The 25,074-nt window shown below is 43.2% G+C and overlaps 1 protein-coding gene across 1 annotated transcript in view; it reads left to right on the plus strand.

Moving 5' to 3' along the window:
- The window catches only part of dennd6aa (DENN/MADD domain containing 6Aa), a 94,411-nt gene that overhangs the window by 39,869 nt on the left and 29,468 nt on the right, over positions 1-25,074 (plus strand). Inside the window, exons 5-9 of the mRNA XM_059649955.1 lie at positions 1,065-1,145; positions 7,963-8,068; positions 10,061-10,140; positions 12,248-12,310; positions 23,516-23,571. Coding sequence (XP_059505938.1) covers positions 1,065-1,145; positions 7,963-8,068; positions 10,061-10,140; positions 12,248-12,310; positions 23,516-23,571 — 386 coding nt within the window. The remainder of the gene's footprint in view (positions 1-1,064; positions 1,146-7,962; positions 8,069-10,060; positions 10,141-12,247; positions 12,311-23,515; positions 23,572-25,074) is intronic.

Here is a 25,074-nt window from a genome sequence, read left to right on the forward strand (position 1 = left end):
TGGGGAAGTGCATAAAAGTCACTGATTAGTGAAACCATAGATGTGAGTTCACAGTTGGTGAATTTTTGGGAGTTTTCCCAGGTTTACCTTTTTTTTTTGGAAATGTACGCCGATACAAGTACAGAAAGCGATCAAGAAGGCAGCTGGTTTGTAGGCCTTTATGACAAGCTATAGGAATTTTACTTGAGGAATAATGTTTTCAATCACGTAGAGCATTGGTGAGACTATACTTAAAGACTTGCATGAAGTTCTGGTCTCTTTCCTAAGGCAAGATGTATTTGTTGTATAAGGAGTGTAACACAGGTTCACTAGTCGATTTCCTGGGATGGAGGGGAATGTCTTATGAGAAAAGAACAAATAGTTTGGATCTATATTCTCTAGAGCTTTGAAGAATGAGATTCGGAGTTTGACAGTAGGTGCAGCAAACAGATTTCCTCTGGCTACAGAGTACAAAACCAGGAAATATATTCTGATGAATATGTTGCAGGCCATTTAGGACTGAGATGAGGAGGAATTTCTTCAGTTGGAATGTGGTGAATCTTGGAATTCTCTCCCTTTGTGGGATTTGTGGACCCAGTCGTTGAGTACGTTTGAGACAGAGATCAATAGTTTTTGCCATATGGGGTTTTTCAGAACAGTGGTGGTGAAGTAGAAGATCAGGCATGACCTTATGAACAGTTGAATGGATGTGAAGTTTGAATAACTGAGAAGAACATAAGAACTCGGAGAAGTATGAGTTTAGTCACAAATGCAATTTTCTACAAATTATTTGATTGACCCAAGTCAATATTTGTGAGATCCATCTGGCAGTACTGAAATGTTTCTCTATGGATTGCTCTTTTTCTCTATTTATTGTTCAAGGAAAGTGCTTCTCCCTAAGGGAGGGGAACAAAGGATGTTGCCCTGAGGGCAGCATTGCAAAAAGCCTTCTCGTTTGACCCCACAGATCAAGAATGTGAGTGGCTGTAAATGATGGAGAAGGGAAATAGATAATCTCCAAAAATAAAAATAAAACTCTTTCAAGCATTTATTTATCTTGTTTTGTTATCTTTTTGTTTTAACAGAAAGATTCAGCCCATTACTATGGTTATGTTTATTTTAGACAAGTGCGTGATAAAACTTTAAAAAGAGGCTACTTTCAAAAGGTAAGTGTTTTCCTCAATTTGTGCTGCTTAAGTTCATAAACGCAAATTGAATCGTATGTAAATGTAAACAGAAAATGCTCAAAAACACTCAGCAGGTCCAGCTACACCTGTGGGAAGAGAAACAGTTAATGTTTTGAGTCAATGAATTTTCTCTAGACCTGGAAAATGTTGGACATAGCAGATTTTACAGAAGTGGATCACTGGGAGAAGGTAGATGGTAGTGTAAGAACACCCCGGGTCGAAGAAGTTGAATGTCCAAAGGGTGTTGGTGCAGGCTAATGGTGATGGCACTGGGACAAGTAAAAGAAGCAAAATATGCGAGGTAAAAGTGAGGGGGGAGAAGGCAAAATGGATAGATGTATCCTGTGTTCAGTTCTTCCAGCTTGTGTTTTCAATGGCAAGGCGTCATGCAGGGTGACTAATTGTCATTAAATTATGGGACTATCCTGTATTTATGGTGGCTTCCCCACTTCCTTCTTAGTTTTTTTTTGAGGCTAGAAACACTGTTGTGTTTTTGATGTTCAAATCGCACACATGCGTAGTAAATGTTTGCATACGTACACTTTGCTGACTTCATCCACCTCTTCTTTGGACACTACAAGTTTGCCTCCATTCCACAATGTCCCTTTTCTTTTGCCTAGAGATTGGTCAGCCTGGTAAGCTAGGAAGCTGAGAAGGTGTTTTGGAGCAGGACATCACAGAAGGGAATGTTGCTGAAGGTGACAGTAGAAGATACGTATATTGGAGATATCAAGCTGAGGGGAGTTTAATGGCAGATTTAATATCTGTTGAATAAATAGATTAGAATGGAAGGTGAGAACAAAGGAAACCCTATGTAGTTTTTGTATGTAAAGTAATCTTCATTTTGTGTCAAACCTTACTGAGATCACATTTGGAATTTTCAGTTTAGCATACTGCTAGCTCATCGAGATCAGACTGAAAATGTAATTAACTGTTCAAACCTGATCCCCAACTATTAAACAAACTCCAGGTTTGGGTTGATGAGTGACATGCAACCTTCACACCACACAAGTGCCAACCAATGACCATGTCCAACAATTCAATCGCACCTCACCAAGGCTCCTTAGTCAGCATTCTCAATATCTGTTGCCATTACCACCTAGAAGGACAAGGGCAGCAGTTGTGTGAGAAAGGCACCATCTGTCAATTCCACATGCCATCTTGTCTATGAAATCTATCTCTGTTCCTGCACTGTCACTTGCACAAACCCTTGAATTGCCATCCTCATACTACTGTGTGTACCTATACTTGCTTCATAATTTGCAGCTCTAATAAAGTCAAGAAACCTGACAGTATCCAGGACTAAGCAGGCTGCTTAATTGCCACCCCATCTAACACTGTTTAGGAAGGAGCTCACCACCTGCTCCAGAGCTATTGGGAATGAGCAATAAATGCTGTCCCAGCTCGTGGTACTAATATCCCATGAATTCATATTTAAAGAAAAGATAAATTAACACACCATTATGAAAATACAATTCCTGAATGTTTGCTGGTATTCAGCTTTAAAGAGTTCAGTTCTTCCAGCTATCCATGGCAAATTTGAGACGCTGATATTACATGAGTCAAAACGATTAATTTGACATATTGGCTAAAAATAGATTGATGTTTGAGGACAAAAATATTTTCTTTAAGAATTCTCTCAAAATGATACAAGTGGAAATGTTGATGAAGTATGCCACTGTCTAATAGAGAACTGAATTAACTAAATACTGTTACATATTTAACAGTTCTAAAATGTTTGATTTATGGTACATTTCAAGGTACAATTTGGAAGTCCAAATTTTTGGAACTAACCCCCAGCATAAAATTTATCATTGCATTGTTAAATTTCTTTTTTCCTAACCAGGGCAGCACAGTGGCTCAGTGGCTCGCACTGCCAGGGACCCCGGTTCGATTCCACCCTCTGGCAACTGTCTATGTAGCATTTGCACATTCTCCCCATGTCTTCATGGGATTCCTTTGGGTCCCCCAGTTTCTGCCCACAGTCCAAAGATGTGCAGGAGCTGGATTGGCCATGCTAAATTACCCACATTGTTCAGGAATGTGCAGATTACATGGGTTATAGGGGGATGGGTCTGGGTGGGATGCTGTGACGGTCATTGTGGACTTGTTAGACCGAAGGGCCTATTTCCACACTCTGGGAATTCCATGACCTCTGGTATTTCTACCCTAATAACTAACTTTAATTCTAAATTCATTTGTAGGCTGATTAATGTTTTTGTCAGGAAAATTTTGCTCACCAAAAACTTAAAACATTGAAACTGTACACCAATCCTACTAAACTGTATAGTGTTGATTTTGGCTGATAAAAGCCATTATAAATTATACTTATTTCAGATTGTCCTTTGAGAGGGAACCTAGGGTGTGTGAAATCTAATTAGTTTGACTGTGCTATTAAATGAATATGTATTTCCAGTGCTTAGTGTTGGAATGTGTTATTAATTCCAAAAAGGTTAGTAGGACACGCAATCAGGTTTTATTCAATATAGCGGAGCTGAATGGGAGACAGTAAGAATTGTTGCATGGAAGCATACGAAAGGTGAAATATTTAAAATCACAGATGACAATGGTAGGGTGAAGATTTAGTCAAAAGATCAAATCGACATTCTCAACTATATTGTAGGGACAAAGCATAGGCAACTCAGTAGGTCATGGAATTCTAAATCCGAAAAGTTTTGTGTTCTACATCGGACATAACATTTTTTTAATACTTTACTTTAGTCAGTTTTATTTTAAACTTTGTACACCCAAAGATTTACAGTAAACACAGCCAACACATGTGTGTGCACAAATGTCATTATAAATACTCTGTGTTAAATGGGCAGTCCTCCTATTTACATTTTATTCTGAAAATTTTGAAGATAAAATGGCAAAGTAGAATAAGTTGGAAACAAAATATTAAAGGTGAAATGCTATTTGAATGTTAGGTTGCAAATTAATCCATTACAGGTTAAAATTTTAAGAATTATTTATATTCCATTAGATTACTTGGTTAAAGTACCAGATTTTGATTTTCTTTACGTATTTTGTACATAGTAAAATGGACTTCATTCTGTGGTCATTTAATAGAAATACCTGAATTTTAGGAATTGGTTTTGTGTTGAAATGTCGCACCCTATTTCTCATTCTAGTTTCACAATAAAGTCTGCATCTAAAGGTAATTTTTTTGGGGGGGGAATGAATGAAACTGTTTGAATTTAAAGCCTACTGTTGATAAAATTCCTTCTAATAATGTGGTGCACATTTTCTTTTTGTAGCGTCAGACAGTTTATTTTTCCTTTTTAGGCTTTACATGTGTTTTGACCGCTGAGGCATACACTGCAGCACTCTAAAATGCCATACTGTTGGGTTGCAGGTCCAGTTTTGCTCATTCTATAGCGCTCTCAGGGAATAAAATATCTGGACAGTTTTTATTCATGCATAATTTCTTGCTTTGAGTTTAGAGCATGATGACATTAGGATGTGCAAACTGGAGTGAATTTCTTTCACCCATTTTAAAATGCAGATTTAGAAAGTAGCAATTGAGCGTGTTAAGCTAGAAATGAAAATACTACAGATGCTGGATATGTGAGAAGAAACACAAATTGCTACAGACAACAGATAAGGCAACATCTTGATATTACTTATATATTGATTATTAACACACATGAGGATTACTGTATATTTAAATTTGAGTACAATGTATCCATTGAAATCCACTTCTTCAATGCATTTTCATTCATAAATTACAATGGAAAATGGTGAAAGGAAACTGAGAGGCTAACCATTGCATTTGGAAAGGCAAGGACTAATTACAGATGGTCAGCATGGCTTTGTAGGAAACTGTCTTTCAAACTTGGTTGAGAATTTTTTGAAGATGTGACCAAGAAAATAGATGAAGGCAGAGCAGTAGACATTCTCTACATAACTTTAACAAGGCCTTCGACAGGATTCTGCATGATAGACTGGTTAGGAAGGTTAGATCACATGGGATCTGGGAGAGCTAGCCAGTTGGATACAGAATGGGCTTGACAGTAGGAGACAGAGGATGGTGAGAGAGGGTTGTTGTTCAGACTGGAGGCATATGACTAGCGATGTGCAATATCCATTGTTGCTTATCATTTATGTAAACAATTTGGATGAGATTATAGGAGGCATAGTTAGCAAGTTTGCAGATGACACCAAGATTAGTGCGATAGTGGACAATTAAAGTTATGTAAGAGTACAGCGGATCTTGATCAGCTGGACCAGTGAGCTGAGGAATGGCAGGTGGCGTTTAATTTGGTTAAATGTAAGCTGTCGCATTTTAGTAAGACAAACCAGGATGGGACTTACACAGTTAATGGCATGGGCTTGGGGAGTGTTGTCGAACAGAGGGGAATAGGGATGCAAATTCATAATTCCTTGAAAGTGGCATCCCAGGTAGACAGGATGGTGATAAAGGTGTTTGACCAATGAAGGCAAACATACCAGAACACTGAGTACAGGATTTGGCAAGTCATCTTACAGCTTTACGAGACTTTGGTAAGGCCTTATTTGGAGTAGTGCATACAATTTTTTTTTTTTTGGTCACCCTGCTTTCAGAAAGATGTTAAACTGGAAAGGGTGCAGTAAAGATTTACATCAATGTTACTGAGACTGGAAGGTTTACATTATAATGAGAGGCTGGATAGGCTGGGATTTTTTTACCCTGGAGTATACGAGGCTAGGGGATGACCTTTTATGAAGGTTTATTAAATCATGACCGGCATCAATAGGGTGAATAACTCGGGTCTTTTTCCCGGGGTAGGGGAGTCCAAAGCCGGAGGCATAGGTTTAAAGTGAGAGGGGAAAGATATAAAAAGGGGCAATGTTTTCTCACAGAACATGGTGTCTGTATGGAATGAGCTGCCAGAGGAAATGGTAGAGACTGGTACATTTACAATATTTAATAAAAAAACTTTGGACACGTACATGGATAGGAAAGATTTAGAGGGATATGGGGCCAAATGCACACAAGTGTGTCCAATTTACAAGTCCTGGCCAGCATGGACGAGTTGGGCTAAAGGGCTTGTTTCCATGCTGATAACTGCTTAATATTAAATCAACAATCAATAACAATGTGAAATCTAGCTGCATGACATTTTCTTTTTAAAAAAATCTTTTTCATATTGCATTTATGATTCAAGATTTGAGGTACCAGATCTTTATCAACTGACTTTAGGTGAAGTCAAACGTTCATCTTGCTTACTGGTGGTTGCACAGGGTCCATGGTTTACAAATTTAACAATTGTAACATGAATCTGGCACAAAACATAAACACATTGAAATTCTACTAAGAAAGTATGATGGTTGCAAAGCAATGAAAATAAGGCTGTACTGAAACTTGTGATTAACTAGAAATTTAGTAAATTCATGATCTATTAAGATAAAACTAATTCAAAGTGAAAGTGTAACATTAACAAAATTTCTTTAAATTGATTTTGTGGTGTAGACCTCTTGGAATATTCAAGGTAAGCCTTAAGCAGTCTAATTTAACCACTGTAAATTAAAGATTGTTTACTTGTTTTTGTCCTGGACAGGTTAAAATGTAGAAGTGCAATTCTGTTTCAACAAAATTAGGTGCCTCAATCACCTGCTGTAGAGGCTTGGGAATATATCATAATTTATGAGTGGTCTTGATAAGAGTAGTGATGAAATTAGAGAATGGCTTTTCTGATGCAAGAAGCATGCAGCAACATATCTTGCTTTTAGTCTGAAGAATTGTCATTTTGCCAAATACCAAAAATGGGAGTGAAAGACTTATTTGCCTTCTCCAGAGCTAATGTAATGTGCTGCTGGATGAAACCATTCCGACTGTCAATCTCTGCTCGTGAAGACTAATTTTTTTTTCACATTTGGCAAGCACAAAAGTTTCTCAGGGTAAACCTGTGCAAGTTGAGTCAAGTCAGAAATTTACAAAACTAGATTGGTGTTTGATTTCTCGTACTGGATAGTTTCAATAATAGGCATTTCTAATAATGCATACTGCATTATTTCAGTTCCTTCTATTAATAGTTGATTAAGTACATACACCGTATTTTCTTTTATTTTAAAAATGCTTTTGCTTTTCAATGTCTTTACTTTCATAAAGAATATATAAAGTATGGTAAAAAAAGTCATGTGAATGTTCTACAAGTTGCCTATATCACCATGTTAAACAAGTATCTTATTGTCTTACCAACAACCTATGATGTTTTATTATATTTAAATATACCTTAGTTTGCAAAACAAAACTTAAGGATCCATAGCATTATTTTGATAAAGCAGAGATCCAATGTTGTTTTATTTTTTCAAAGGTCACTTCTTGTTTCCACCATCGTTCAATCTATTTCTCTTGCATACCTCCTAGTGGCTGGTTACAAAACATTAGAAACGTTGCTGTTCAGCTGCCTACTGTGCATTTCCAACATTTTACTGTTCATGTTTCAGACTCGTAGCATTCATAGTATTTTGCCTTTTTACAAAAGAAATCAGCATTTTTTTTGAGAAATGGAACTTCATCAAGCAAAATATATAACATTTTGTTCAGTCTTTCATATACCTATTACCTGAGTTCTGTATTTGATCCCTCAATAACAATCAACCTTTCCTTCAAATTTATGGATTGTGGTTTGTGTTCTGATGAAGTCAACAGACCTGGAGTGTTAATTCTGTTTTTTCCCCGCAGATGCTGTCAGACCAGCTGAGTTTCTGCAATAATCTCACTCTTTCTGTTTCAAATCTCTAGGAGCTGCAGTTCTTTGTTTTATTTTTTATATAATTCCAGTAAGTTTTTTTTTCCTCTCCTTTCTTATAGTCTCTGGTGCTGCTCAGTAAACTTCCCTATGTTAACTTCTTCCATTTCCTGCTGAAGTTGATTGCACCAGAATATTTTGACAAAAGCGAGCCTTGTCTAGAAGCGGGTGAGTCTCTCAAACTATTTTTACAATACAGCATAGGTTTTGTGAAATGAAAACAGTAAGTGCCGAATAATCTCAGCAGGTCTGGCAGCATCCATAGAGACAGAGAAACAGAGCTACATGTTTTAAGTACAATATCGCTCTTTAAGAGGGATATGCTGCCAGACCTGCTGAGTTTTTCCAACATTTTATCTTTTTTTAAAAATTTCAGATTACCAGCATCCAAGTAGCTTGATTTTATATTTATGGGTTTTGGGAGAATTTGTTCACTGAATCACATCGCTGCACTTGCTTTATTCATCTGCAGCCAACCTCTTTTAAATTATTTACATTGTGAATTAAGTCTCAAACTTTATTTTGAGACTGTTAAATTTAAGGTAAAATGAGTAGCGAAGAGGGTCATGTGACCAAGAAACCTGCTCGACAGCAATCTTGGGTGCTATGGCAGTTGTGGAGACAGTGAGGCTCTGATTGTTTGTTTGTTTGTTTTACCACAAAGATGATATCAGATATCTGCACCTGTAGACAATGACAGGACTATCTCTGACTTTGGATGAACTGCTAGGCTGCAAGTTTCACAGGAATCTATTAGGATTGTCATACCAGAAACTCTTATACTTTAAACTGTGTCTATGCAATTCCAAGATAGAATAGAGTCATTGAGCATGGAAACAAAGAGCAAAAACAGATGTTGGAAAAGCTCAGCAGGTCTGCGAGCATCACTGAAGAAAAGAATCAGTTAACGTTTCGGATCCGGTGACCCTTCCTCAGAACTGATAGTAGCTGGGAAAACATCAGTTTATATGCAGAAAATAGGCGGGGGGGGTGGCGGTGTACCTAGACAATGAAGTATGCATCTAGGGATCAAAGTGAAATACAGCCATCGAAAGAGACACATTGGTTATTTTAAAAGTTAAGTGGGAAATCTTTCTGTAGTTTTTAGAGTATAAGTTTTGCTGACTGCAAGTGATTAGTCAACGTTGTTTTTATTGTGTATTTTACAGTAAAAGTTTTCAAACTCAAAGTTTTTAAGTTATTAGTCTCTATGGGGTTCATAATAATAGGGGAGTGCAATCAGCAAAACATGTTTTAGTATTTAAGTCAGAATAGACCAGTAATGTTGCAGAAAGATAATGGAAAAGTTTCTTGTGATGATTTCAACTTGAACAAAAATTTGAATCTTTTATTATAATAAAACAATCCAAGCTGTTTATTGGAGCATTATCAAATAAAATTCAATACGGAAATATGTAAAACAATATTAGGACAGATGACCAGAAGTTTGGTTAAAGAGGGGAGCATAAAGGAATATACTACAAGAGGGGAGAAAGCTAGAGTGTTACAGATTTTACAGAAGTAATTCCAGAGCTTATGGCCTGAGCAATTGAAAGTACAACTGCCAAACATTAAAACTTGTTTCTGCGATAGTTACAGTCTGTAATTATGCCCAGTAAAACCAGTGGCATGTAGATGTTCCTTGCTGCTTCTCTAAAAGTAAATCAGTAAGGTTTTCATTGCTAGCCCTCGGAAATGACCAGAGGGCAACATGAAAGTAATATGTAAATCTCTTCTGACATTTTTCTGCTAATCATTTCCAACTTATCTATAACCAGCTTCTCTGAGATGCAGAGTAATGAGCGGTCTGATTAGCTTTTCTTCAACTATGTGTACGAAAGAATTTGATCACTTCATTGTGTATTGTCATCTTGTTGCATGGTATGCTGCTGCATCCAAATCTCACTCTTCTGGACTGCTGCCAAGCTTCCTAATTTAGTTGCACTAGCCAATTATGATTGATTGCAGCATTGTATTTGACTGGTTCAGCTAAAACATTTCTTTTTATAAATGGTACTTAGACATAAAGTCAAATACATGAGAATCTGTTCTAATATATAAATAGATTAATTTTGGTTTGAGCTTTTTTCATATATATTTCTTGCCTGAAAATGATTAATTGACAAAAAAAAATCAGAAATCTTAATTTTCTTTTTCTAGCCTGTAATGATATGGATCGATGGCCTGCACCAATCCCTGGAAAGATACTAAATCTTCCCACGATGGGCATCGTTATAAAGGTACAATTTTTAGAGTTGTTTCAGTCAAATCAGTTGCTGAAATGTTAAATATAATTTCATAATATTAAGTACCTTTGCATCAGAGCCCATATAAATATTAGATCAAAGTATAAATATTTCAGTATTTAACCTACAATCCAGAAAGGTTTACTGACTTTAAGAGAACAAACTTAATGTCTGTAGACAGATACTATAATTAACACATCAGCTGTGCATATTGCAATTTCCGTTCCTTATATCATTTGATATAGCAATTTGTTCTGATCGTTCGTTCCATTTTATTATCTTGTCAAGGCTCACAATTCAGACAAAAACGGGGAAGGATAAAAAGATTTCAGAAGTAGTAGGAACTGCCGATGCTGGAGAATCTGAGATAACAAGGTGTAGAGCTGGATGAATACAGCAGGCCAAACAGCATCAGAAGTGCAGGAAAGATGACGTTTCAGGCCTAGACCCTTCTTCAGAAATTCTCATGGATAAAAAGAGAAGGGTTATCAAAGTTGATCTAATTTGCTTTAAAAGTTTGACTTTTGTCATGGAAATGCGTACATGCTTACTAACTTCTTCAGTTAAGTACAGTACTGACCATCTCATTTCTGTTATAGATTGTTGTCATGAACTAAAGAGAGGTTGATGTAGCAATATTTATTTTTAAAAGTTACCCAAGTCTCAAAAAGGTATTTGGAATTTGGGCAAGTTGAACGAATAATCAAAAAACAAATCTTTTCAACAAGTGTTTAGGAAGGTACTACAATGTGTACTTTTGATGGGTGTCATGTAGCTTTAAGGAGCAAAATGTCTTGCTTGGATGTAATGGCTGTTGTTAATGACAGTACCCTGTTGTTACCAGTGGAGTCCCATAGAAATCAGGGGTATTGCTCCTCACAATTTGACAGTCACTGTGTACTCAAGTGTAATTTTCTGAAATGTGCAGAGCTATGCTGATAATGGGTGTTTAGATAAAAGGACAAAAAAAAAACTGGAATCCAATCTAGCTGTATTGAGGAAGGAACACCTACTTTTTACATAAGTAAATGTGTTTTGCATGTTGGTAATGCAAAGGGCAAGCATGTATATAATTATACAGGGCACAACTGATATTTATGAAATAGGTTTGAACTCTTGTTGCTACTCCGAATCATAGAATCCCAACAGTGCAGACAGAGGATATTTGGGCCATCAAGTGTTCAGAGGGTTGATGCAGACACAGACCACACCCCATCCTATTTTTTTTTTATATAACCCTGCATTTACCACAGCTAACCCACTTAGCCTGCACATCCCTGGATGCTATGGGCAACTTAGTATGGCCAATCTATCGAACCTGAACATCGTTGGGCTGTGGGAGGAAATCAGACCAACTGGAGGAAACCCACACAGATTTAGGGAGAACATGCAAACTCATACGGTAGCCTAAGGCTGGAATTGAACCCAGGTCCCAGGTGCTACGAGGCAGCAGTGCTCCCCACTATGCTGCTCCAAATGCAAAAACGTCATAATGAGTATCGTGAGCCTATAAGAAAAGCCCACATAGTATTCTTATTCCTTAGCAATTCAACCTAAAACATAAAGCACAACATTGGCCTACACAGACTTCGGTAATGCTTCATTTAGGATAGTGTGTTCCATCTTTTGAACTCACGGTAGGTAATGTAGATACCTTGAAAACATTTGAGCTGAATTACTGATTTCAAAACTTCGTTGCATATAAATGAGACACTCAACGTATGACTGGTCTAAATAAAGCTAACCAAGGTTATTTTTCATTTGTGCACACAGGGGATCCATCTGTCTGAAAATTCACATGACAACTTAAAATACCTTTCTTCAATTGTCATTTTTGTATTTTTATCGTTTATGATGTTCTCTGTGTCATCTGTTTCCATGTATTCACATGACCAGCCGCTCATACTAACATAAACATGCCGTCCCAGGTTTGAGAGATCAGACGTTTTCTCTCTATTACTCATTTTTGTTGTAGTTTTTATTTGGCAAATAAAAACTAATCTAATGTTTACAGTGGAATTTGTCTTTCCTTAAGTATAAAAAAAATTGTCATTCTTGGGTTTATAATGCATTCATCAAATGTTGTCTTTATTAATAACAGGTTAGAATTCCTACTTTGCAAGATAAACCTGGTGCAACGCAGATTGTACAATCTGAAGATGAGGCAAGTATTACAGGATATTTGTACATCATAGCAGAGATTAGACCTGATTTTTGTCAGACATTAAACTGTGCTATTTTGAAGTCAGTTAAAAGGCACTTTTGTATAGAAAGATGACCTGATTTACGCCCTCCTTATAATTTTATAGTAAGTTTCATATTTGGTAAATTCAGCACATTTATATTGTGATGTGTAGTGATTTGGTTTTGGGGGTTAAAAAAAGTCTAGCCAGTTCTTGCAACTTTCCTACTGTCTGGTTACATTGGAGGCAGTTTCATACCCTCTCTCTACTGCCAACCTTTTAAAAACGATAGCCAAAAGTATATATATTTATATACATACTTGAAAGCTGCATGCTTATTCATTTTTCATTTTTATTATCTGGAGTTGAGAACCACCAGCCCCATTAAAATCCTAACATTCAGCACTAATTTGACCAAATGGTTCTTCAGTAGGCATTGGTATCTTCTATGTCCAGGTTAATTTTTTCTTACTTTAGCAATAGGACGATTGTTGGTACACATTGGGTCCAGGTAGTCTCATTGCTTAGTTGGGACTTGGGGCAGGGTGGGTGGGAGGAGGAGCCTTTAAAATAAAGGTTCTCCGATTTTGAGATAGAAATAAAGAGCAATTTCTTCTCTGACAGACTGTCACTTAGTCTTTTGGGTAACAAACTACAAAGACTGTGGAGGCTGGGTCATTAAGTATCTTCAAAACTGAGACTGACAGATACTTAATCAAGGGAGACAAGGGTCATGAAAGATAGGCAGGAAAGGAAAGTTAAAGCTAAAACCATGGCTGACGAGGGAAGTTGGGGACTGCCTGGAAGCACAACAAATATAAAATCTGGATGTGAGTTTGCTCGCTGAGGTGGAAGGTTTGTTTTCAGACGTTTCGTCACTTTTTTATTTGAAAAAAAATATACTTTATTCATAAGATGTATAAAAAATAAAACATATTTATACACCTACCCAGTCATGCAAGCCGCTCCAGGTTACCCAGCGGGTACGTACATCAACTAAAGGGAAAAAACAAAGCAAAGAAAATACCCTGGCAGTTGTCACCCCGCACAGTCCCAGTTGGCCCCCTGACCAGTTGGGGAAGGCGCCAGCTGGGCCCAGGTACCAGATAGGGCCTTTTTTTCTATTCTGGACGAGGGGTTTCATACCGTGGTCTTTCCCCACCGCGCCTTGGTAGCGGCTGCCCCAAGCTTTAGCGCGTCCCTCAGCACGTAGTCCTGGTCCTTGGAGTGCGCCAGTCTGCAACATTCAGTCGGGGTCAATTCTTCAGCTGGCAGACCAGCAAGTTGTGGGCAGACCAAAAGAGCATCTTTCACCGCATTGATGGTCCTCCAGGTGCAATTGGCGTTGGTCCCGGGAAACAGCCCGAAGAGCACGGAGTCCCGCGTCAGGGAGCTGCTCAGGACGAACCTCGACAAATACCACTGCATCCCCCTCCAGACCTCCTGCACATAGGCACACTCCAGAAGGAGGTGATCAACAGTCTCGTCCCCCCCGCAGCCACCTCGAGGGCAGCGTGCGGTGGTGCAGAGATTCTGGGCATGCATAAAGGATCTCTCTGGCAGAGCCCCTCTCACCGCCAGCCAAGCAATGTCCTTGTGCTTGTTTGAAAGTTCTGGCGATGAGGCATTCTGCCAAACAACTTTGGCAGTCTGCGTGGGGAACCACACGACGGGATCCACCCTCTCCTTTTCCCCGAAGGGTCTCGAGGATACTACGTGCTGACCACTGCCTGACAGCCTTGTGGTCAAAGGTGTTTCCTTTCAAAAATTTCTCCATGAAGGACAGATGGTACGGAACGGTCCAACTACTTGGGGCGTTCCGCGGTAACGAGGCCAGGCCCATCCTTCGCAACACCGGGGACAGGTAGAACCTCAGTAAGTAGTGACACTTGGTGTTTGCGTACTGAGGATCTACGCACAGCTTGATGCAGCCGCACACAAAAAGGTAGCCGTCAGGGCGAGGGTGGCGTTTGGTACGCCCTTTGCCCCATTTTCCAGGTCTTTGTACATGGTGTCCCTGCAGACCCGGTCCATCCTCGACCCCCAAATGAAGTGGAAGATGGCCCGGGTGACCGCAGCGGCGCAGGTCCAGGGAATAGGCCAGGCCTGGGCCACATAAAACAGTACTGAAAGCCCCTCGCACCTGGCAACCAGGTTCTTACCCGCGATGGAGGGGGACCGGAGTGTCCACCTGCCCAGCTTCTGCTTCAATTTGGTGATACGCTCCTCCCACGTCTTAGTGCACGCCCCAGCTCGACCAAACCAAACACCCAGCACCTTCAGGTAGTCTGTCCTGACGGTGAAGGGGATGAAGAAGCGGTCATCCCAGTTCCCGCAGAACATGGCCTTGCTCTTACCCCTATTGACTTTGGCACCCGAGGCCAGTTCACACTGGCCGCAAATGTCCAATAGTCTATTCACTGACCGACGATCGGTGAAGAAGATGGCGACATCGTCCATGTACAGGGAGGTCTTGACCTGAAGGCCTCTGTTGCCTGGGATAGTCACGCCCTTCAGGCTCACGTCCTTCCTGATGGACACGGCGAAGGGCTCCAGACAGCACACGAACAAGGCAGGAGAGCGCGGGCACCCCTGCCTGACTCCAGATCTAACAGGAAAACTGTCCGATTCCCACCTGTTGATCGAGACTGCGCTAACGATGTTGGCGTAGAGCAGCTGGATCCAATTGCAGATGCCCTCCCCGAACCCCAATTTGGAGAGGACGTCCCTCATGGAGGCATGAGACCCCCTGTCGAAGGCCTTCTCCTGGTCCAGGCTGACGCGGCAGGTGTCCACCAGCCTGTCCTGTACGTAGGCGATCGTAAACCTGATGAGCGCGAGGCTCTCAGCAATCTTCCTGCCCGGCACAGCACAGGTTTGGTCAAGGTGAATCACCGACTCCAGGACAGACCTGACCCGGTTGGCTATGACCTTGGCCAGGATTTTGTAGTCCACGTTCAATAGTGAAATGGGACGCCAATTCTTAATTTCTTCCCTCTCCCACTTCCTCTTGTAAATGAGGGTGATGATGCCCTTCCTCATGGACTTGCACATTTCCCCTGCCCGAAGCGCACTATCGTACACCTCCAGCAGGTCCTGGCCGACCAGATCCCACAGAGTGGAATACAGCTCGACCGGTAAGCCGTCGCTCCCGGGAGTCCTATTCCTCTCCAAGGAATTGAGGGCTCTGGTCAGCTCATCCAGGGATATCGGCCGGTCCAGCCACTCCCTCATGCCGTCGTCTAAGACCTCCGTGATAGACAACAGGGACGACTCGGAGGCCATGCTGTCCGTGGGCTTCGTGTCGTACAGTCCGGCATTGAGGATGAGCAGATCCTTCTATGTCGGGCCGAGACGACGTCACCGAGCCGTCGTCCTCCTTCAGCCGGCTAAGCACAGAGCTCTCTTTGCGCACCTTCTGAAAGAAGAAACGCGAGCACGTCTCGTCCTGCTCCACGGAGCGGACCCTGGACTGGAAGATTATCCTGGAGGCCTCTGCGGCGAAGAGCGAGGCTTGCTGGTCCCTCACCTCGCGGAGGTTCTCCGTGACATCGACCCCCATTGACTGCAGAAGGAGCAGGTTCTGCACCCTTTTCTGGAGTCGCAACAGCTTTCCCTGCCTCTCTCTTGCCTTCCGAACACCCTTGAGGACAAAGAACCTCTTGATGTTCTCCTTCACTGTCTCCCACCAGTCGCCCGGAGACTCAGAGGGGTTTCACGGTTCTCCAACCGGCGTACTCCGTCTTAAGCTCCTTGATGTTCTCTGGGGTCAACAGAGTAGTGTTGAGCTTCCACGTCCCCTTGCCGGCCGGCCGGTCGTCCTGTAAGTGACAGTCGGCCAGCAGGAGGCAGTGGTCAGAGAAGAACACCGGCTCGACGCCGGTGGACCTGACAGAGAACGCCCGTGACACAAACAGGAAGTCTATCCTTGAGCGGATAGACCCGTCTGGCCGCGACCAGGTGTACCTCCGCTGCGCTCCGTCTGCAGGGGTGCTGAAGACGTCGAGTAGCTTGGCGTCCTTCACCGTGCCCATCAGGAATCAGGACGTGACGTCCAGTTGACTCCCCCCACCCGCTGTCCCCACGCCAGATCTTCCATCTGCATCAACGATGCAGTTGAAGTCTCCGCCTAGGATGACCGGCCTGGATGTAGCCAGCAGGGGTGGAAGCTGCTGCAGGACGGCCAACCGCTCGTTCCGTACTGCTGGGGCATAGACGTTGATCAGCCTCAGGGGAGCGTTCCTGTAGGTGACGTCAGCCACTAGGAGGCGCCCCCCCCCCCCCCCCCAACCACCTCCTGAACTTGAGAGATGGTGAAGTCGCGCCCCCGCAGCAGAATAGCCAGGCCTGAGGAGCGACAGTCGTTACCCCCCGACCAGATCGAAGGCTCACAGGTCCAGGCGCCGGACCATTTCCTGTACCTGCCGAGGTGCGGTATCTCACACTCCTACAGAAACAGGAGGTCCGCCTCGATGGTGGTCAGGTAGGCCAACGTGGATACACATCTTACGGTGGACATGACACTGCACACATTATTGCTCGCAACTTGTACCCCCATTGTGGGGGCTGACCGCAGTACCCTCCCCAAGTCCAAGGTCCAGCCCCTCCATCTGTCCCTTCATGCCCATTGCCCGGGCTAACTGCTGGACGCTGTCCGGGCTCAGGAAACCGTCCGTGCTGCTTTCCGGGTGGCATCCTCGCGTCGGGGGTGCGGAGGCAGGAGGGTCCGGCTGGGGGCGCGCTGTTTCCTCCTTCCCGCCTGGAAGTTCCGGGGGGCCCTCCAGTGCCCCAGCGGCACTTGACTGGGTGTTGGAGGGAGCCTCAGGGCGCCTCCCGTCACCTGGAAGCATGGTGCTGCTTTCCTTCTCCCTCGATCTTTAACTTCTGCTTCGGGCGGGCCCTCTCCGAATCCCCCTCGTCAGAGGAGCTCTTATAGCCCCCCTGTAGCTGCCTTTTCCGGCCTGATGGTTGCGGTTCCTGGGCCCGTCGACGCACCTTCCTCCTCGCTTTCCGGACCACCGTCCACTCCCCTGGGTCGCCTGTCGCCGCCTCCATCGACTCCGGGTTGGTGGGGGGGGGGAGCGGAGCCTGCAGGGGCGCTTTGCTGGCCTCGGGGCCCATCCTGCGGGACTGGGCCCTCCTGCATGACCTGGCCCTCCTGCACGTTTGTGGGGTCCTTGCTGGGCCCTGGTGCCTTCCTCTCCTCTGGGGGGGCTGGCCCTGCATTGCCCTTGCTGGTGACCTGGGCGTAGGCGGTCCCCCGCTGCGGGCATGCCCTATAGAGGTGGCCCGCTTCCCCGCAAAGGTTGCAGCTTTTCTCTTGTGGGCAATCCTTTGCAAGGTGTCCCTCCTCCCTGCAGATGGTGGCTTTGCAGTCGGCCGCCACGTGACCTGACCTACCACAGGCATGGCAGACTTTAGGTTGCCCTGCATAGGTCAGGTAGCCCTTGCTCCCGCCGATCACAAAGCTGGACGGTGGGTGTACGACGTTCCCGTCCGCGCTCATCCTCAGCGTCACCTTGACCTGCCTCTTACTGGTCCAGATGCCAAAAGGGTCCACGATGTCAGTTAGGTCCCCTTCCGCCTTCACGTACCTTCCAAGGAAGGTCAGGACATCAACTGCTGGCACATGTGGGTTGTATATGTGTACAGTCACCATACTCCTCCTCTGCACTGGCATCACAAACAGCAGGACAGCAGTCAATACAGAGAAGGGGCCCCTCACCTCCTTTCTCCTTGAAAACCTCCAGGAAGCGCTCGCAAAGCTTGGCACTCCTGAAGGTCACATCGTAAAAACCTCCTCCGGGGAAATCCTACAGGCAGTAAATGTCCGCAGCAGCAAACCCGCAACAGTCCAACAGGACCCTCTTCACAAAGAGGGTGCGGTCCACAGGTGCACCTTCATCCACCTTCTTTACAGAAACACGGATGGTGTTCCGGACCCCCTGACCTGGGGCACGAGCACTTGCCGCAGCCATCGTTGCAGGTTGGCTGCTCCCCTGAACCAGCGTTAGGCCGAAGCCAGCATTAAGATCCACTGGTCACAAGGGTGCACAGCCAACCCGACATCTTCCTTTCATCTCCAACACAGCACTCTCCTCCTCTCGGTCCACAAGAGAGTGGGTCTTTATTGTGTTCGAGATGTAAGCTGGTTCACTGAGCTTGAAGGTTTGTTCCCAGACATTTCCTCACCATTCTAGGTAACATTATCAGTGAGCATCCGTGAAGCACTGGTGTTATGTCCCGCTTTCTATTTATCTGGTTAGGTTTCCTTGGGTTGGTGATGTCATTTCCAGTGTTGGTGATGTCATTTCCTGTTCTTTTTCTCAGCGGATGGTAGATGAGCTCCAAATCAATGTGTTTGTTGATGGAGTTCCGGTTGGAATGCCATGCTTCTAGGAATTCTCGTGCATGTCTCTGTTTGGCTTGTCCTAGGATGGATGTGTTGTCCCAGTCCAAGTGGTGTCCTTCCTCATCTGTACGTAAGGATACGAGTGATAGTGGGTCATGTCGTTTTGTGGCTAGTTGATGTTCATGTATCCTGGTGGCTAGCTTTCTGCCTGTTTGTCCAATGTAGTGTTTGTCACAGTTCTTGCAAGGTATTTTGTAGATGATGTTCGTTTTATTTGTTGTCTGTATAGGAACATCATCTACAAAATACCTTGCAAGAACTGTGACAAACACTACATTGGACAAACAGGCAGAAAGCTAGCCACCAGGATACATGAACATCAACTAGCCACAAAACGACATGACCCACTATCACTCGTATCCTTACGTACAGATGAGGAAGGACACCACTTGGACTGGGACAACACATCCATCCTAGGACAAGCCAAACAGAGACATGCACGAGAATTCGCAGAAGCATGGCATTCCAACCAGAACTCCATCAACGAACACATTGATTTGGAGCTCATCTATCATCCTCTGAGGAAAAAGAACAGGAAATGACATCACCAATGCTGGAAATGACATCACCAACCCAAGGAAACCTAACCAGATAAATAGAAAGCGGGACATAACACCAGCACTTCACTGGATGCTCACTGATGATGTTACCTAGAATGGTGACGAAACGTCTGAAAATGAATCTTCCAGCTCAGCGAGCAAACTCACATCCAGAACCTCAACCTGAGCTACAAATCTTCTCAAAACTCGCAGTATAAAATCTGGTGACGATTAATGGGAAGCCAGAGGATTGGGAAGCCTTTAAAAACCAGCAGACTATTAATAAAAAAAAGTAACTAGGAACATAGAAATGGAGGAAAGTTTTTCACAAGGGAAGACACAAGGACCATACCAGAAGTTCAAGAAAGTCGGGGGTGGGGTGGTGGGGGTGGCACTGAGTTGAGTGCATTGCCATTACTAAGGAGAAGGTGCTAGGCAAGCTAAAATGCCTGAAGGTGGATGTGTGGACTACATCCCCGAGTTCTAAGGAGATAAGTGAAGAAATTTAGAGGCATTAGTCGTGATCTTTCAGAAATCACTGGAGTCACAGAGGATACCAGACGATTGGTAAATGTCTAATGGGCACCCTGTTCAAGAAGGGAAGAAGGCAGAGACCGGAAACTATAGGTTGCTTAAACTGACCTTGGTGAGTGGTAAGATTTTCAAGTTCATTATTAGGGATGAGATTGTGGAATATTTTGAAGTGCATTTTCGAATAGTGCTGACTCAGCAAGGTGCTGCACAGGAAGCTAAAGACAAGCCCATGGTGTTGGAGCAAGGTACCAGCATGGATAGAGAATTAGCTGACTAGTAGAAAGCAGAGAGCAGAGCTAAAGGGGTCTTTTTTAGGATGACAGTTAACGACTGGGGTTCCACAGGTGTCACTGGCACTATAACTATTCACATTGATGTATTCATGATCGGAACAAAGGGACTGAGGGTATTGTTGCTTATTTTGCAAATGACACAAAGATAGGTGGAGGGGCAAGTAGTTTTGTGGAAGTGGGGAGGCTGCAGAAGGAGAGTGAGCACAGAACTGGCAGATAAAATACAATGTGGTAAAGTGTGAGGTTATCCACTTCAGCAGGAAGGACAGACACAGACAATTTTCTAAATGGCAAAAGGCTTTGGAAATCTGAAGCACAAAGGGACTTAGAAGTCCTCTTAAGGTTAATGTGCGGGCTCAGTTGATAGGAAGGCAAATGGAATGTTAGCCTTCATTTTGAGAAGGCAAGAATATAACAGCAGGGATGTACTGCTGAGGTTGTACAAGACTGTGGTCAGACCGCATTTGAAATATTTTGGGCAATTTTGAGTCTTGTATCTCAGGTTTGCAGAATGATCTTGGGCAGGAAAGAATGGTCATGTGAAGAACGGTTGAGGACTCTGGGTTCATACTGGAGGGGTACAGTAGAATCTCATAAAAATTTACAGAGAACACTGAGATGCCTGAAGAGAGTGGACATGGAGAAGATGGATCCAGTGATAGGTGAGACTAGGACCTGAGAGCATAGCCTCAGAGTTGAAGGGATTGATTCTTGAGAACTAAGATCAAGAGAAATTTCTTGAGCCAGAGGGTGCATAATCTGAGGAACTCATTGCCACAGAGGGCTGTGGAGGCCAAGTCATTAAGTGTGTTTAGGATAAGAGAATCTAGGATGAAACAGAGAAGACAGGAGAATGCGTTGAGAAACACGTCAGCCATGACCAAATGGCACACCGACTTGATGGGTCAAATGGTGTAATTCTGCTCCTCTTTCCTTTTTTGGTCTATGGTCTTATCAGATTCATTCTTATTGAATCACCAAGAAAGGCTGAAGGGAGCAAATAGCTTACTGTGGCTGCCTTATGTTGTGATCATATGCTTCATCTATAGCAATAAGCACAACGCTTATTAATTTCTACTCCACTGATTCATTGCATTGCTTGTTGCACTCCAATTTCTTTCCCAATTGTGAGCCTTGAAGGTGAATATTATAAAGTTATTCAATTTGGCAGGATATTTAACTTGTTTGTTTTATGTAAAATTAATCCAGTGTTGCCCTGATTCTACATCAGCAGTTTTCCAGTTGGAGTCATTGGATAGCATTTAAGAGTGGGAATCCTGGTTAGATTGCCTTAAGTGGGGAAAGCCACGAGACAAGTTGTAGTATTCTAACTCCTACCTCAGTTCAAATAATCAAATTGGCCAGAGAACAGTAATCGAAATTTGAGAGCTTCCAAGTCTGTTTGACTTAACTAGTTGTTGGCTAAACTGGATGAACCACCGGGAAATGTTTATTTTTTTGCCAAATATAACGTTATTTCACTGAAATGGCGATGTTTCTGAAAGCAAAATGAACATTAATTGTATCAGAGATAATGGGAACTGCAGATGCTGGAGATTCCAAGATAATAAAATGTGAGGCTGGATGAACACAGCAGGCCAAGCAGCATCTCAGGAGCACAAAAGCTGACGTTTCGGGCCTAGACCCTTCATCAGAGAGGGGGATGGGGGGAGGGAACTGGAATAAATAGGGAGAGAGGGGGAGGCGGACCGAAGATGGAGAGTAAAGAAGATAGGTGGAGAGAATCCCCTCCCCTGTCTGCTTTCCGGAGAGACCACTCTCTCCGTGACTCCCTTGTTCGCTCCACACTGCCCTCCAACCCCACCACACCCGGCACCTTCCCCTGCAACCGCAGGAAATGCTACACTTGTCCCCACACCTCCTCCCTCACCCCCATCCCAGGCCCCAAGATGACATTCCACATCAAGCAGAGGTTCACCTGCACATCTGCCAATGTGGTATACTGCATCCACTGTACCCGGTGCGGCTTCCTCTACATTGGGGAAACCAAGCGGAGGCTTGGGGACCGCTTTGCAGAACACCTCCGCTCAGTTCGCAAAAAAACAACTGCACCTCCCAGTCGCAAACCATTTCCACTCCCCCTCCCATTCTCTTGATGACATGTCCATCATGGGCCTCCTGCACTGCCACAATGATGCCACCCGAAGGTTGCAGGAACAGCAACTCATATTCCGCCTGGGAACCCTGCAGCCATATGGTATCAATGTGGACTTCACCAGTTTCAAAATCTCCCCTTCCCCCACTGCATCCCTCAACCAGCCCAGTTCGTCCCCTCCCCCCACTGCACCACACAACCAGCCCAGCTCTTCCCCCCCACCCACTGCATCCCAAAACCAGTCCAACCTGTCTCTGCCTCCCTAACCGGTTCTTCCTCTCACCCATCCCTTCCTCCCACCCCAAGCCGCACCCCCCGCTACCTACTAACCTCATCCCACCTCCTTGACCTGTCCGTCTTCCCTGGACTGACCTATCCCCTCCCTACCTCCCCACCTACACTCTCTCCACCTATCTTCTTTACTCTCCATCTTCGGTCCGCCTCCCCCTCTCTCCCTATTTATTCCAGTTCCCTCCCCCCATCCCCATCTCTGATGAAGGGTCTAGGCCCGAAACGTCAGCTTTTGTGCTCCTGAGATGCTGCTTGGCCTGCTGTGTTCATCCAGCCTCACATTTTATTATCTTGAACACTAATTGTGTTCATTTACAGTTGTTAATTAATGTGAAGAGTCTATGGGTGTGAGGCTTGAGAAACACAGCAGGTCAGACAGTATCCGAGCAGCAGGAAAGTCAATGTTTCTGGCTGGAACACTTTCAGGACTGGGGATAGTGAGGAGAACCCAGAAATAAGTCGGAGGGGTGGTGGGGGCAGAGGGAACTGTAAGAGCGATGGTGACAGGTGGATGCAGGTAGGGGTTTATTGTGATTGATCCATGGGAGGGATTGTTCGGATAGGTGCGTAGGAAGATGGACAGGTTAGATCAGGTATGGAGGGGAAGAGGCGGGCATGGAATGAGGCTGGGGTAGAGGGATTTTGAAGCTAGTGAAGTCAGTGTTAGGGACCTAAAATTTCGCCTTGGAAGCTTAGATCCCAATGGCTTTAACATTGACTTCACCAGCTACAAAATCCCTCCACCCCCAGCCCTTTTCTGTTACTGTGATGTGAATTAAATGTTATGCACAAAGTAACAAATTTTCAAATACACTAAATCATTTACTTTGAGGAATTGTGCATTTCATTCAGGATTTTAAATATTAATTTTAACAAAGTGGTATGGGTAGAAAATTTAATTTTGTCAGTTTACTTCCAGTAGATTGTTCACCTTACTCAGCATAAATTCAGTGTGCTGAATTTTACTTTGATTTTACTGTGATTGTTTTTGGTTCTTATAGATTGACACACAAGTCTCTCTTGCACTCCCTTCAATTCATGAAGTAGACCTGTTCAGGTAAGGAGCAGAGACATTCTTGGATAAATGAAAAGTAGCTTGGTTTTGTAGAATTGAACTGAATTAACTTCATTGTCACATGCACTTGAATGAGATACTAAAGTATTTAAGAATGCTGGGGATCAGTGATGAGGGAAGTTAGATGAGGAAAGAAAGATGTGCTCCATTTTTGCTTTTTTTAAACTTCTTGTCCCTCTAGGAATTAGTGTTTAGCCTGCTACAGGGAGGAACCTGGCTGTTTGGTGAGTATCTATTCAGTGGTTACAGTCTAGTCTATTCATAGGTTTTAAAATAGTATAAGAATTGTTGGTAAAGCTTAGAAAATACTTATTTAGAAAAAAAGTAAATTAATAACATCATTCAATTAATTAAAAGATGTTAAAGGTGCCCAGTCACACTGAGGATCTGTTCATTGTGTTCAGGGTGTTGGCCCTGTTAACAGCATTAACTTCTATTTTCTAAAGTTGCTGACACATGTGAACCTCAGATGTCAACACTGATGAAACAAAGTTGGTGGTAATGCTCCCTCCATTTTGACTTGGATGTATGTCACTGTTCTTCCATTATTTCTAGGTCACAATCCTGCAATGTTGTTATTAACAGCACCATTGATGTACCTAGACACCTGTTTTGAAATAAATGAAGAAATCGTCCAATTACGTATCTATGGACATGTTTCATAACAAAATTAATCAGTTATATTAAGGAGTAGGTAATGACTGAATTTAATTGAAATGAGATCAAGTCATTGTTAAATTCCAGAACTTGATTTTCCTGCTGGTATCAATTGTAAAACTTTTTTTTAAGTGAACTGGGAGTTGGATTTTAAAAGGGAACACCATCAGATGATCAAGGCAAGAGGTACAGAAATACATGAAAAATTTCACATGCAAAGGGTAAAATATGACTGAAAGTTGAATGTATAATATACAGAACAAGTCTATAGGGTATTCTGCTTATGTGTTTGGATGTGTATCCATAAGACACAAAATATTTGTATTGTCACCCTAGGAGTAGTCCAAAAGGTATTCACACTGTAAAGGAACCAATTTAAACATGAAAACTGGTGAAGTCTTTAACAAAATGGATGTGAATATGAGGTTTGAATCATATTTATGCTTGTGTTAAGTTTTGATGGCGAAAGCTTTATAAACTGCTTCCTTACAAGGAGTGGGTTAGGGACGGTGAATTATCCACTCAATTACTTTCTTAGAGCATGTTTCAAATATAGCCTTAGCAGGAATATAAGAATAGATTTATCAACCTGTCTTCCTCAACCACAAATGGGACATTTTTAGGGGAACCAAGAAGGAGTAGGGAAGGTTGGAGGGAGCCCTGAGAAAGAGCATTACCCACAAAAAAAACTTCGTTGGATAACCAGTTTCAAAATCTCCCCTTCCCCCACTGCATCCCTAAACCAGCCCAGTTCATCCCCTCCCCCCACTGCACCACACAACCAGCCCAGCTCTTCCCCCCCCACCCACTGCATCCCAAAACCAGTCT

Source organism: Stegostoma tigrinum, chromosome 11, assembly GCF_030684315.1.
Source record: "Stegostoma tigrinum isolate sSteTig4 chromosome 11, sSteTig4.hap1, whole genome shotgun sequence".
Lineage (NCBI taxonomy): Eukaryota > Metazoa > Chordata > Chondrichthyes > Orectolobiformes > Stegostomatidae > Stegostoma > Stegostoma tigrinum.